General features: G+C 43.9%; 1 protein-coding gene across 5 annotated transcripts in view; it reads right to left on the bottom strand.

Moving 5' to 3' along the window:
- Positions 1-15,776, bottom strand: part of SPECC1 (sperm antigen with calponin homology and coiled-coil domains 1) — a 370,950-nt gene that overhangs the window by 88,556 nt on the left and 266,618 nt on the right. For all 5 annotated transcript variants that reach the window (XM_044001980.1, XM_044001981.1, XM_044001982.1 and 2 more), the window contains 2 exons: positions 13,451-13,607; positions 6,678-6,780 (listed from right to left, as the gene is read on the bottom strand). In XM_044001980.1, the coding sequence (XP_043857915.1) occupies positions 6,678-6,780; positions 13,451-13,607 (260 nt within the window). The remainder of the gene's footprint in view (positions 1-6,677; positions 6,781-13,450; positions 13,608-15,776) is intronic.

Below are 15,776 nucleotides of genomic sequence, written 5' to 3'. Positions count from 1 at the left end.
ATTTGTTTAATGGGATAACGGCAAGTGTCATTGCTCCCCCTCCCTCTGAAAACAGTATTTTCTACGCGTAAAGCCTTCATCAGAAGCTTACTGTTAAATACCAGGTGATTAGTTAGATCATTTTTCATCCAGGGATCTTTTTATATTCCAAACACGCTAGAAAATTTCAGCAACACATCTTTTCCCCATTGTTTGAATAGCAATCATTACGAGTCTCCTTAAGAAAATGGAATCTCTCCCACTGAATAGCTTGCACACCATCTTGGAAGATGCTGACATTGAAAAAAAATCAAGGAAAAACTAAGAAAAACCTCTGGCTTTGTGCGTCAAAGCTGCGATTCTGGTGTATTAATGATAACAGGCAAGAAGAAAAGGGTGGGAGATGATTTCCAGTTTCCTTGTCATGTGGGAGGGAAAGCAACAACTCCATCAGGGATGCCCACTGGAGGCTTAGGGGTGGAGAACGAGGGATGAAGCTGGCAGTCAGCGGCAGAGCAGAGAGGCAAGCCAGGCAGCATCATAGATGTAATCAGGAATAACCAACAACAATAATAATAGTTAATTTTTAAACAGCACTTTAAGGTCTGCAAAAGGCTTTGCATGTTACCTCATTTGATCCTCACAACCCTTCTGGGGGGTAGGTGCTTATTATTATCCTCACTTTACAGATGAGGAAACTGAGGCTGAGCTGTCAAGAGACTTGTTCAGGGTCACACAACCAGTATGTGTCAGAGCAGGGACATGAACCCAGGTCTTTCTGGTGCTCTCTCACTCTCTGCCTCTTCTGGTAAACACAATAAACCCCTATTTAATGGAGGGATTTCATTTTGGCGCTATATATTTCTACCTACTGCTGTCCAATATGGGTCCCCATTTGCTTTCTTTTTTAAAATATTTTTTATTTTTTATATTTGTTTAATATATTATTTTGGGGGGGCAGCTAGGTGGTGCAGTGGATAAAGCACTGGCCCTGGATTCAGGAGGACCTGAGTTCAAATCTAGCCTCAGACACTTGACACTTACTAGCTGTGTGACCCTGGGCAAGTCACTTAACCCTCATTGCCTTGCAAACAAAAACAAAAACAAAGAAAACAAACTATATATTGTGATGTTTAAAATCTAAATTGTGGTCGCCTTAAATCAGAAGCTTCAGCTCCAGTCTAGCTTAGAGTTCCAGCCTGGTTGGGTTCTTCCTGAAGTCCTCCTCCATGAGCCTGCTTTAATCAGGAACCCCTCCACAGCTGTTTGTGGAAGCTTTTTTATAGATCTGGAACAGAGGCGGTCCTTACACACTGCTTCAAGCTGATTGGTCGGGCGTCATCCAAATCCATTGGCTTTGAAGGTGTTCTCAAGTTGAGTTCACAGTCTAGTTTCTGAGAACAACACCTTCTTCAGGGCTAGCCAGGTGTGATTACAATCCAGTTAACTTGAAGTAGGCTTAATCAGCAGTCAATCACTCTCACTTGATTCAATCAGTCTAGATTAATCTCCAGGTGGGTCTTTGAGTATCTGCTAAATCCCATTATTTCATATATATATATATATATATAATTTTTTTTTTACCCAATTATGGGTCCCCATTTTCTAAGTGACCTTGAGCCATGTTGGGTTTTGTCCACATTTTCTTGGCTTTCTGACTCCACCAAAAACAGCTTTAAAAGATTCACAAGCAAGGGTATGCTGGGGAATGTTTAACAATCAGAACTCCAAAAACATCACGGAACACTTTATGTTTGATCTGCATCATCCATATTTTCCCCCATCATCTCCTTCAAGGCTAGACAATCAACAAAACCATAAATTTGATTTGCAGCACTTGCTGATTTCCTCAGTTTAAATGCTCACACTGGAAATTGAACAGTCAGCTCTCAAGAGACAATACAAGTTGGCTCCCGCACACCCCAGTTCACGCAGCACCCTCGACCACAGCCAGCTCTTAATAAACAGCATCGAGTGATAAGCAAATAGCTTGGAAATCCACCAATTATGTTTCTACCTCAGTGGGCCAGAGGGGTTGAAAAATTAAGGGAAGACAAATTCTCAGGGATAAATGAATTTGGGGTTTTGTCCACTGTGTGAGGGTTTGAGAAATGCTTCCAGATGTTGACCAACCCTAAAACTGAGGCTACTTTGCTCATTTCTCCATCAGAAAACGTCATTCTCTGACTCATGAATGGAAATGCCAGGGAGCCTAGATCCTTGTTGTAATTGAATTATAATAATGATAAGCATCTTGTCTATTCATGTTGGTTTTTTTTTTTTTTTTTTTTGCAGAAGGGCTCAGAGTTGCTTTTTATCTGTCATTATCTTTTTCTCAATCCACCTCTAGGAGGCAGGGGTAAAAGGGTATTAGAGTCACTCATCATTTCCCAGTAAGAGGCTTGGTGGTAGATGATGTGATAGTCCCAAAGATCTGAGTTTTAACCCCAGTTCTTTCACTTACAACCAGTGGGACCCTGGGCATGGAACACCCAATGGTACGGTGGAAAGAGTGCCACACTTGGAATCGAAGTATGTCAGATCAATGCCCACATTGGCCATTTTCCATCTGTAGAACCATCTGTCACCCCCTACATTTCTGGGACTCGGTTTCTTCCTCTGTAAAATGAGGCGGTTCCTTTCCTTAGATCTATGATCCTAAATCATTTGGTTTTTCTGGACCTCGGGTTTCTTATTTGTAAAATGAAACAATATTATAATATCCCCCCCCCACTCCGCCCCATGCCCCACACCTTTCTCAATATGTTTCTGTGAAATTCAGCTGAATTCAGGTGAAAGTCTAAGGGAAGGAAAGAATGAAAAAGCATTTTTAAAGGGCTAACAATGTGCCAAGTACCGTGCTCAGTGCAGGAGCTCAGGAAATGCCTGTGTTTATTGGAATCCGCTGGATTGTATGTTTTCCTAAAGGGCAGGGACTGTTTTTACCTTTCTCGGTACTGCCAGGACATAGACTGGAACACGGGAAGAACTTTATAGGTGTTTACCAGCTCTCTAGCTCACTAACTTGACTGATTAAAAGAGTCGCCTGGGACACCCAAAGATTAAGTGACTTATCTAGGGTCATGCAGCCAGTCTAAGTCAGAGACAAGACTTGAACCCAGGTTTTCCAGATTCCAAGGCTGATACTCTATCCATTATACCACACCGCCTCTTATCTGACATGTTAGAAGAGCTTGATAAATTCATGTTTGCTTGCTTGATTAAAAAGATGTCAGAGGTCAATCAAGCAACCTAATACGCACTTTTTTTGTTTTGTTTTGTTTTTGCTTTGGTGAGGCAATGAGGGTTAAGTGACTTGCCCAGGGTCACACAGCTAGTAAGTGTCAAGTGTCTGAGGCTGGATTTGAAACCAGGTCCTCCTGAATCCAGGGCTGGTGCTTTATCCACTGTGCTACCTACCTGCCCCCTAATACACACTTATTAAGAGTCCCCTTAATGATACCACATGCCCCATATCATCCCAGGCACTGCAGATACAAAAAGAGGCAAAAGACGTTCCCTGCCCTCAAGGAGGTTACAATCTAACAGGGGAGACAACATGCAAACAAATATATACGAAGCAAGCATGTGTGGTAAAGTTTTAACAGTCGGTTAGATAATGGAGAGACGCCAGGTTTTTTTTAGGACCACCCTTTTGGGGAGGAGACCAACAGCATGAGCTACGCACACCAGTCTGCCTGCGACGCACGCCAGATTGCTTGCTGAGCACTCGACTTCTGGGGTGCGAGCTTAAAAGGCAAGGAGAGAACGGAAGTGGGGCCTTTTTTCCTGCTCCACTGGTCTCCTGGCTGCGCTACACAGACAGACGCGGACTGGAGTTTGACTCGGCCCGGCTCTCGGTTAACAGCACGCGCTTGACTCGGTCTCTCGCCCCAAAGGTGGCCTTCCGCTTTTGGTGAGTTTTATACGGAATATAGACTAAGCCTAGACTTAAGACGATTTGTATTGTATTTCTACTTTCCTATCCTTCTAATCAACATCACCTTGTGACTACCATACAATAAAAGGTCTATCTAGAAAACCAGAAGCTTCTTCCATTTACTAGTCTGGGAGATAAATTAAGGGAAAGGTTAAGTAGGGTAGATTTATGATCTAATATCCAATTTTAATCTCACACATGATTCAGGATAACCCAGCTCTGAGGCCACCACCTCATACGGCCTTTCACTGATATTTCCATTCTTCAGGGGCCCAGCATTCCATCAACATGGGTCCCTCTTCCATAGGCCTAGATGACAACATCTCTCCCTTAACAGATAAGACAGCCTGGGAGGGCTGATTTCCAAGACCAGTGACCTCTGTCGCCTGTGTACCCTGGACCCTGTCACTTTTCTACTCCCCTCAAAGCCAAACACCCCTCCCTGGTCACTACATCTCTACATGTGTCAGTCATCCTGGAAACTCGAAAGGGAAGCAAGATGACCATTAAGGAATTATTATTTTTTTTTTAAGTGAAGAGAATAGAAGGTAGGCTAGAAAGAAACACAAACAATCAGGACAGATTTGAAAGCCACAGGCTGAACTTTTAGAAGCAACTTCTTTCCAAAAGTAGCTTATTATCAAGGCAAAAGCAAGCTAGACATGACATAGTCAGCACTGTCTTCATGAATGAGACTTTTTTTTCTGTTCTCTTTTTTATGGCAAGGCCTGTTTTATTTGGTATTTGTTAAGTTCAGAATAAGTTTTTAAAAAAAGAATGTAAACTTCACAAGGGTGGGAAGCGTCTCTTTTTGAAATGTTTCTATCAGTAGCACTTAGCACAGTACCTGACACATAGAATGCTTTTTCATTCATTCATTCATTTGTCCATTCATTCATTCATCCATTCACCCATTCATTCATTTATCCATTCATCGACAGTTCCCTCATCTTGGTTAAGAAGCAAAGGACCATGGGAGTGAAATTTTATACCCACTATTAGATAGTCATTTTACTAGCTTCACTTAACTATTTTTCTTTGTTAAAAAGGCAGCTCTCTTTGTGATGGCGAAGAATTGGAAATTCAGGGAATGCCTGAACAAGTTGTGGTATATGAATGTAATGGAATACTATTTATTTATGATGAGCAGGTGGATTTCAGAAAAATCTGGAAAGACTTAAGTAGACTGACGTTGAGTGAAGTGAGCAGAACCAGGAGAACATTGTACACAGTAACAGCAAAACTGTATGATGAACTATGATAGACTTGGCTCTTCTCAGTGGTGCAATGATCCAAGACAATTCCAAAGAACTAATGATGGAAAATGTTCTCCACATTCAGAAAAAGGAGCTGTGGATTCTGAATGCAGATTGAACCATACTGTTTCTACTTTGGGTTTTTTTTTCTTTATAGAGGTTTTTTCCTTGTGTTCTAATTCTTCTTTCACAATATGACTAATGCAGAAATATGTTTGATGTGATTGTACATTTATAACCTATATCAGATTGCTTGCTGTCTTGCAGAGGGGGGAGGGAAGGGAGGAATGGAGAAAAAAATTTGGAACTAAAAATCTTATGGAAACAAATGTTGAAAACTAGCTTTACATGTAACTGGAAAATAATAAAATACTTTTATGATAAAAAATAAAAAGGCAGGTTAAATGATTTTGTTTAAAAAGGCAGGTTAAATGGTGGTGCAGCAGGAAACACAGAGACATCAATTTAACCTCAGATTTCATCTAACACAACCCCCTTATTTGTCAGAAATGAATGTCATGTAAAAAACAAATGACATCAAGAGAACTTTACAAAAACCCCACCATCCTAATGCATACATATACGACTGGGGAAATTAGAAAAAATCTGATTAGAGGAAGGTCTGGTGTTGACGTTAACATTCATTGAGAGGCAGTTCGTTTCCTAGAAGGCCAACAGGAGTCAGGAAGACCTGGGGTTCAGATCCTACGTATGGCGCAGACTATCTAGGAAACACTGGACAAATCAAATCATGCAACATTTCAGGGTTCTAGGCAACTCCCTAAGACTTTATAGAAGGTCCCAATCTGCATTGGTAGATGGAGCTTCCCCCTCTGAGAGTTTCCTATATTAATGTAATAAATAATCCTGACCAAGATGAGTTCATAACCCAAAGTTACAAATTGAAAAACTATAAAATTACAAATTGAGATCAGTATAAAGGTTTGTACAGTGTTGTCGACCTTGAGTTTCTGGGGTTTATCATATGCTCTCTTGGACAGTTTGGAAATCTGGAAACATCTATTTTATAACACAGGAGTGGGCAAAGGGGTAGGGAAGGAAGAGTTAAGAGAGGAGGCCCCTTCCAACATTCATCGGTTTTTCCCACCTTCACTGGTTTGGATAAGAATAAACAAACAAACAAACAAACAAATAAATAAATGATGATAGCAGCTAACATTTTTATATCATTTAAAGACTTGCAAAGTACTTTACAAATATCTCATTTCATCCTCATAACAAGTACTATTATTCTTTTCCATTCTATAGATGAGGAAACTGAGTCACAAATGCCTTGGGTTAATTAAAGCTCACAAATGAAATGATTACCAGGCTACCAGAACACTGATAGAGTGTTAGCAAAGAAAAATGGATGGAAATGCTCACAGAGCAGGAGGGACTCAACCACATAAGCCCCTGCACTGTGAGACTGGCTGCACACAGGCTGGTACATGAGCACCATCATTATTAGATTCTTTCAAAGGAAAGAGTTAATACCTTACCGGATAGCCCTCTGTCTTCTTCTGACACCATTTCAGCAATGCATTCCGCTTGGAGCCACCATATTCCCGGGCCAGAGCAGCCAGGGGATCCTTTCTTTCCACACTAAGGTTAGAGAAAACACGAGTCAATATGCTTCTTAGCACTTTCAGTTACGTGCTTGCTATAGAGCACCTAAAAAAGAATAAACCTAAGTTCATTTATGTCAATGGGGTTAGCCCAGTTCAACAGACATCTTTCAAAGGGCTAATTAATGGGAATAACGAGATGAATTTATTGATGGATATTGGATACCATTCCTGTGAGAGGGGATGGTATCATGACTGGGTCTTTTTTTTTAAACCAAACCGAAACAATTTCAGTGATACTCTGGAATTTCAAAGAATGAGGTAACTGGGTATAAATAATTACTGTGCTCTCTCCCTTCCCTTCCTGGCTCTCTATCAATTACCAATACTGATACTAGATTTTACCCCACCTTACCTTGTTCAAATAATGCATGTATAGGATCACTCAATATCTCTTTCCCAGAATGTGTCAGACTCAAAATTCTATTCCTACAGTTATTGATAGCTCATATTTACAGGTCTCTCTTCAGGTTTGTGAAGTACTTTATGTATATTACCCCATTGGATAACTTTAAAAAACCACAATTACTAATTTTCCTAATGTTGTGTTTTGTAGAAAGCAAAAGCATGCTAAGATGGAAGCATTTTAGTGAACTTACTGAAACACACACACAACAACCATGACAAAGGGGAGCATGTTAGGAATCATATGTGAAGTAGTAGCCATGACAGAGTGAGGGCAGGAAGAACCCAAGGGAAATGTAGTTTGTGAACCCCTCAATATCCATAAGCAAGTGATTTAACTGTAATATAATCAGGGTTTCCAGGGGGAAGCAATTTCCAAACAGGACAGGGGGATGAGGAAGGAAAAAGTCCGACCCAGGATTGGCATTTTTAATTGGTTTCAGTGAATTACTTTCCTCTAGATTTCTGTGTGCTCACCCCACCCTCCCCAATTCTACATTATGGTACTTTGTGTATGAGGACACTTCTTATTAGGAGGCCGTGGGGTGCAGCATGCTAAGAATACTGGATGGTGAATCAAAGGAGAGGGCTTCAGACCCCAGCTCTGTCACTATATGACCTATATGACCTTGGGTTTCTCATCTGTAAAATGAAAGAATGTGATTAAATGACCTCTGAGGTAGCTTCTAGCTTTCAACGATTGATGTGTGGCCCCTTATGATTGATCCCACACACTACAGCCCAGTCTGCACTCTCCCTTGGCAGAATATAAGCTCCTTTGGGGGCAATTCCTTCATGATTTTGTCCGAGCCTATCTTTCTGGCCACACTGGACATTACTCCCCATCTTGTCCACTACAATCCAGCCAAACCAGCCTTTTCTCTGTTTCTCACATGTCCCATCTCCATGCCTTTGTACTGGTTGTGCCCTCCCTGATGAATGCATTCCCTCTTCACCTCCACTTTGTAGCGTTCCTCTCTTTCTTAAAGACATAGTTCATAGTTCAAGCACCATCTTCTCCTTCATTTCCTAATTCTACCAGCCCCAACTATTAATACTCTCCTTCCCCCACTACCTTGTACTTATTTTCTTTATATTTATTCTGTATAGATTTATCTATGTATTGTTGTCTTCCCCCTAACAATGTAAACTCTCTGCAGATATGGGCCATTTTACTGTATCTGTACTCCCAATGCCTGGCACATAGTAGGTACTTTATAAATGCTTGTTAACCATTGTGCATCCCCCCAAAGGCTTTGCACATAGTAGGCATTTAATAATTGCTTGATGAAATGATAGAATGAATGAATGAGTAAATGACTTGGGACAGAATGTATCTCAACAGCAAATCACATTTGCGATTATATCTTCTTACATACTATATAATTTGTATAATAAACAACATAACCATATATGTGTTCCTCTGGGCCTTATGTCTGCTGCCTAGGACATATTCATTGAGATGTGGTCACTCTTAGAAGGGTAACATGACTTCCTGTGCCTGAAATTTGTTTCAAATCCCCAAACCCACTGGTGGTGAGGTGGTTCAGTGGGCAGACTGTTAAGACTCGATGTTAGGAAGAGTGGAGTTTAAATCCCACCTCTGACTCTAGCTGTGTGATTCTGGGTAAAGTAATTAACCTCTCTGAGCCTCCATTTCCTTATCCATAAAATGAGGAGGTTAAACTTAATGGCCTCTAAGGTCCATTCCAACTCTAGTCAATAAAACATGACATAAATAGAAAAGCTATGGAAAAGCTGGGGTTTCGGGCTAATCTCCTCCCTGCTCTGTGCAGTGGATAGAGTGTTGGCCCTGGAGTCAGGAAGACCTGAGTTCAAATCCAGTTTCAGACACTTACTAACTGTGTGACCCTGGGGCAAGTCACTCAATCCTGCCTGCCTCAATTTCCTCATCTGTAAAATGAACTGGAGAAGGAAATGGCAAGCTACTCCAGTATTTCTGCCAAGAAAACCCCAAAAGGGTTGTAAAGAGTTGGACACAACTGAAACAACTCAACAACACCAACACAATTATCAAAATATATTTTAAAAAACATTATAGACCCCAGGTTGAGAACTCCTGTTCTAATAGTCTGAGCTCTCCCAAAGTAGAATGAGATGTGCTGAGAAACGAGGGTTGTTCTTCTTTGTTGGAGAACTTTGAGAAAGGGCTGGGTCACCATTTTTCAAGGAGTTTTGAGAAGGGAATTCTTGTTCAGATTAAGGGTTGGACCAGAAAGTGACTTCTGAGGTCCTTTTCAAACCTGTGTTTCTTTGGTGCTGAAGCATGAATGGCTATTACCTTTGCCATAACAACATGACAATGAAAAATGTGATGAAGATGACTACCCCCTTCCAACAAAGCTGTAAACTGAGGCATAGTAAAGTGAAATCTATCAAACAGTGAATCAACCATTCCCACTCCAAGGCGCTATCCATTAGACCACACTGCCAGTCAATGTCAATCAACAGCATTTATTGAATCCCTACCACATGTAGGGAACTAGATATACTCTATGGAAACAACAGAAGACAGAATCCTGCCCTCAAGAAGTTCACAATCTAATGTGGGGGTGGGGGGGGAGGGAGGAGATGGGACATACACACATGAAAATACATGAGCATGCAGACAACATAAACATGAAAAAATGGGGGGAAATACAAGACGATTTAGATAAAACATACAACAAAACAGCAGTTGTGAAAATGGCAACATTTCCTGGGAAATCAGACCGTTGAGCCAACCACCTGGGAAGGCCGGCCAGGGACTAACAAAGACTCCCAAGTCCTAGCCATTAGATCAGGAAGGGCAGGATTTGAGTGTGACTAACTGGAGTGGTTTGATGAGAGTGGGGTGAGGCACCAACCAGATTGTTAGATGAGAGCAAGCGAAACATATTCAGTAGGAGGCAAAGATACAGATCAACGTATTAGGCACATTGTAAAACACTCACAGCTGGCGGTCACATGATAACTATTAGGTCAGTTAAATAAGTGTAAGTCTCGGGGAGGCAGCTAGGTGGCGCAGTGGCTAAAGCACCAGCCCTGGATTCAGGAGGACCTCAGTTCAAATCCAGTATCAGATACTTGACACTTACTAGCTGTGTGACCCTGAGCAAGTCACTTAACCCTCATTGTCCCACAAAACAAACAAACAAAAAAAAAAGTATATTTTGGAATTTGGGGAGCAACAAAAGACCTCAAAACTTAGGATCAAGGCAGTGACCAAGGAGGAGAGATGGTGAGTCACACCTCCCAGCACTCAGCAGAGAGGTGGTGGACTCTAGGAGCAGCATGAGGCATACATCCACTGTCAGATTTGGTCACTGTATTGATTTACTTTTGCTTAGTTGTACTTTATCAGAAGGAAAGGTCCCATTGGTAGTGAAGGAGGGGGGTCCACTGGGAAGGGCCAGATGTGCAACAACAACAACAAAAAAAGCATCAGTAAATTTATACTTTTTTGAAAAACTGGAGGAGCAATGGTTTTTTGGTAGTGGAGTGGATGCCATGTTCCTCTCAAGTCTCATTTGTGAAGTGCTCTGCTTGTCTATAATGCCAACTCTCAGAGATGCTGGAGGATAACTCCTAATTTGAGACAAGTGCAGCTCATCAGGGAAGGCAGTGTGTGTGTGTGTGTGTGTGTGTGTGTGTGTGTGTGTGTGTGTGTGTGTGTATGTGAGAGAGAGAGAGAGAGAAAGAGAGAGAGAGAGAGAGAGAGAGAGAGAGAGAGAGAGAGAGAGAGAGAGAGAGAGAGAGAGAGAGAGAAAGAGACAGACAGACTGGAGTGGGAGGCAAAAACCTCTCAGAAATGAAGCTAATGTAAAGGTTGCTCAAGGAGGAGCAATGGTGCCGATAGAGAGCCCCAAAGGTTAACCTGAGTCACACTTTGAATTGGAAATCAATAGGGAGCCAAGGGTGACTCTTGAGTGAGAGCTGAACATGGTATTTGCAGAGTACCCCAATGGTTACTTATGACTACAGTCAGAACAAGGAGAGATCTGGGCTAAGAGTGGGGAGGGACCCTAGAGGCTGTCCCATCCCAACTCCCTCATTTTAGAGTTGAAACTGAGGCCCAGAGGCCTTCGAAAAGTGTTTCCTGATTCCCCACCCCCATCAGTGTGTATTTATTTTGTATAAATGCTATGTTGAATTATCCATGAACACGTTGTGCCTACCCAGTAAAATTGATCAATCGGCAAGCATTCATCATTTCCAAAGAAGGAAATGATCTCTACTATCAAGGAGTTTACATTCTAACAGATTGCTAGAATGGAATCTAGTTCCTGCCTTTGGGGCATCTTAATTTTTGTAGTTGCATCCCCAGCACTTAGCAAAGAGCCCGGCACACAGTAGGTGCCCACCCCAGCACCTAGCAAAGAGCCTGGCACACAGTAGGTGTCTACCCTAGTACCTACCAAAGAGCCCGGCACACAGTAGGTGCTTACTAAATGCTGATTGAGTGATAAGGAAAGACTACACAGAAGGTGATGCAGGAATACAGGATGAAGGTGGTAGCTGGAAAGAAGAAGCAGGCAATTAGACACAGGTGATTAGACAAAGAGTAGGATGATAGAATGAGGGGTGGGGTGGTTAGGAAGGGGAAGGAACAAAATCACTCCATGGTTGTGACCAGAGAAAGAGAAATGGAGGTGACTAGAGCTAATTGGACATGGGGAAGGAGACAAATGAGCTGTTTTTGTTATGCTGAGTTTTAACTGCTTAATGGAGTAGCCAAATGCAGCGGCCAAAGGCACAGGGAGGCTAAAGGCAGTGGGCAGATAAAGGCTTAAGGCACAGACTGGAGAGGTGTTAAGAGATAAATCACCAGAGGATACCAGCACAAAGAGGGAAAAGAGCTTTAGATGATGCCGGTGTATAGGTGGGAGGCCAGAAAAGAAGAATGAATGTGTGTGTCCTTCAGGATGGACTCCCTAATGGACTCCACACTTGCCCCCTGATTGGGGTGATACGTGGCGTCCCATCTCCTACCTCCAGGACTTTGCCCGGGCTGTCCCCCATGCCTGGAAAACTCTCCCTTCTCACCCATAGCTCTGAGGATCTTTGCCTTCCTTCCAGACTCGGCTCAAACACCACTTTCTTTAGAAGACCTTTTCTAGTGTCCCCCCCCCCCCCCCGCCCTCCACCATCTGCCACTCACTTCCTCCCATCTAGGCTGCACTTATCTCAGACACGCACCTGCCTCTCCACTAGAATGGAAGCCCCTGGAGAGCAGGAACTGTCTTGGGTTTTTCCTGTTTCTCCCTTGGTACACATTAAGTGCTTCATAAATGCTTGAGGATCGACTGGATGACTGCCTCGCATATAACAGCATGTCGGCTGGACTGAGCTGAATTAAGTCATTCGTGCACTACATATTTGCTTATTACGTAGCCGAGATGAGACACCGGGAGAGCACAGCACCATGGAAGACAGGGGGAGAGGAGTGGGAGGGGCAGCAGCAGGAAGTGGAGCAGAAAGGCCAAGGAGAAGGAGAAGTGGGAAGCGGCTGCTGACGGTGGCCAAGAGTAGGTTACATAGAGAGAGGAATGGAGGAGATGGAAGGCAGACAGCAGAGGTCTGAGGAACGAGTGCTCAGGGAATGGAGTCTGAAGGGGAGACCCTCCATTAGTGGGAGACAGAGGCAGTGTGTGTGTGGGGGGGCAAGCTGGTCGCAGAGGGGAGGGAGAGGAGGGGGAGAAAGAGGAAGAAGAGAAAAAGGAGGAGGAGGAGAAAAGGAGAAGAGAAAACAGGGGAGGAGGAGGAAGAGGGAGAGGAGAAAAAGGAGGAAAAGGAGGAGGAAGAGGAGAAGGATGAAGAAGATAAAAAGGAAGAGGGAGAGGAGGAGGAGGAAGAGAGAGCAGCTGAACTTGTGAGTGGCTGGATCCCTGCCGGGCACACAGCACCCAGATTCTGCTGCCAGTGCTCAGTTCTTCCCTTTCTCCATTCTTGAAGAAGCTCCTCCCAGCCGGGCACTGGCTGCTCTCTCCTTTTGTTTTGGAAAGAGACAGTGCAGCCAAGAGCCCCGGATCATCTGGTATCGAAGTCACAGAGCATAGCTAAACATCTGGCCAGACCCCGGGTGCCATGTGAACAGGGAAGGGTTACATCGGGCATGGTTCAATTGGAATGGGTACCGGAAAAGGCTAGGCAGCAATGTCTGAGAACAGTGACTGTGTTTTTCACATCGGAAGTTAGCGCCAAATGATTTTTCGACTTTCTCATCATTTATGGCGTGGTACCTGAGTTTGCTCTGTGGTTTCAAGCCCCCAGGGGTAGGGGTCAGCAACCTGGCATGACTGAAGCCCAGTGAAGGGGGTCTGCTCAGGGACTCGAGCGAGGGGCTCTTACGGAGGTAATGGTCCGGTTTCAGGTCCTCATTTCTTCCCTTTAGGATGTCTGTGTGAACAACAAGAACAACAATCACCCATTTTGGACACAGAGGGATCGGCTAGGTCAGCCTACCTGGCATCTGAGCCGCCGGGTACATTCACTGGCCTTCATACTAAAGTCAGACTAGGAAGCAAGTCTTTGCTACAAGAAATCACGTCAGGGAAAGAGCAGCATTAGTCCTTAGTAAGGACTACCTGTAGGAGGAGAGTCGGGAGAATAAAAAAGTCTAGTAAATTACCTACCATTGAATAGCTGAGAAAGGTGAAATTTGTGAAGATGAATCACAAGAAATTTGGACCCTGCTGGGAAAAAGTGAGAGAAGAAACCCTTCTCTTCTACTAACTAGATTTACTCAAAGGAAAACAGTCTTCTTTTTACTCTAACATTCACTTCTGATATCTGGCCAGGGGCAAAGATCACAGGACCATAGATTTTGGAGCGAGAAAGGGACCTTAGAGGTCATAAGATAATAGATTTGGGGCTGGGACGGGCCTCAGAATATGACACCCCTAGGTGTTGGTAGACATGAATTTTACAAAGAAGGACAACTGAGGCCCAGCGAGGGGAAATGAAGTTCCTCCATTCCCAGAACTAGTTGGTGGCAGGGAAAGAGAATCTAGGCCTGACTCCCAGTCTGTCCCTGACTCCACCCCACTTCTCTTGGGTATCTGAAAGCAAGACCACTTCTAGGAACTGGTCACAGAAAAGGACGGAATGTACCTCACAGCCCTTATTCTGGCAAAACAAAACCAAGATAACTAGCTCCTAATGAGCAGAGACAAAGAGGGGGACACAGGGAATCATGTGGCGGCCCACGAGTCCCAAGATCCTGATGTTCTTGACCTCAGCTTCCGAAAAGCAAGCGTCCTTCACTGGCCCCCGTCAAGCAGAGTAAACATATACGGATGCGGAGGGGTCTGGGAGGGAGGGAAAGGAAACATCACAGGCTGTTTATTCAGTGGCAATGGGCCCCTGTGGCCTCCGCCCCAGTGTTGGTCTCAGCAATTAGGATATCGGCTCCCCTACGTGATAGACCATCCGTCCGTCAAGAAAGTGAAGTCATCCTTGAGTGAGGAGGAAACAAATACTGAGACCAGAATAAAAAAGACACAGTGTGCCCGAGATGCTGACTGCTCAGGGACCTGCCAACCACCTGTGATCTCACTGGCGGGGCTGCTTCCTACGACCAGCCTCTCCCCATCTTTGAAGGGGGCCTTCCAAAGTGGCTGTGGGCTCCCTGACCACTGGTTCCATTATTCTCAATTTAAAAAATTTCACCTGTGGGCAGGGCTGTCACGGCCACCCACAGAGAGGGCAAGATTTCACAGTCTTTTCATCACCCCACACCCAACCTTTCCTTGGACAACGCAGTACAGTTGGTCAACGGTTGTCGCCACTTGGCTTGTGCCCCCCACAGGTATGGCCGTTACAAATTCTGGGTCATCTCCACATCGAGAGGAGGCACTGGAGGGTTTTAGTAGAGGATGAGTGATTAACAAATACTACATTAAGATGATAGGGTGAAGATCCTCTGAGTTGGCATTGAGGAGGGAGTAATTCCTAACCTATGGGCACAGCATCAATTAAGAAGTTCTCACAAACTATGGTTTGTTTCTCTTTAAAAAAAAAAGTTCCAGAGCATTTTCAGGAGAAGAAGCCTGGGAAATGTGCATATCGCTGTCATGGAGGGGGCTGACGCTCTGCTGGACCCCAAACTCACTTATTGTGGACAGCCCCTATGAAGACTTTCTCTGTTTTCCCAGACCCCACTTTAGTTTGGTTTGATTACATCCAACAAACCATTATTAAGCACCTAGTGTATACAAGGCACTATGCTAAGCCCTGGGAGAAAAAAGAGAGAAAAGAGAAAAAAATGTGGAGGCCTCCTGCCCTCAGGAAGCTGATAGTGCGCTAGGGGCATATGACAGAATTAAGTAAACGCAAGGTGATCTGAAGGGCGAGAGAGTTGCAGGTACAGGGGAGAACGAGGAAAAGGTTTGCAGAGGAAGATAACCATGAAGGGACATAAGGGTTCTAAGAGGCAGAGGTGAGAAAGAAGGGTGTTCTGGGCACCTGGAGGCATCAGAAGTGGGACTTGAACCCAGGTGTATCTGACTAAGAGCAGCTCCATCCACTATGCTCAACTGCCTCTCAGGTCACTGTTCCGAGTCCTCT

Source organism: Dromiciops gliroides, chromosome 4 (genome assembly GCF_019393635.1).
Source record: "Dromiciops gliroides isolate mDroGli1 chromosome 4, mDroGli1.pri, whole genome shotgun sequence".
Classification (NCBI taxonomy): Eukaryota; Metazoa; Chordata; class Mammalia; order Microbiotheria; family Microbiotheriidae; genus Dromiciops; species Dromiciops gliroides.
Note: the sequence above shows the minus strand (reverse complement) of the source record. Positions and strands in the feature narration are given on the sequence as shown.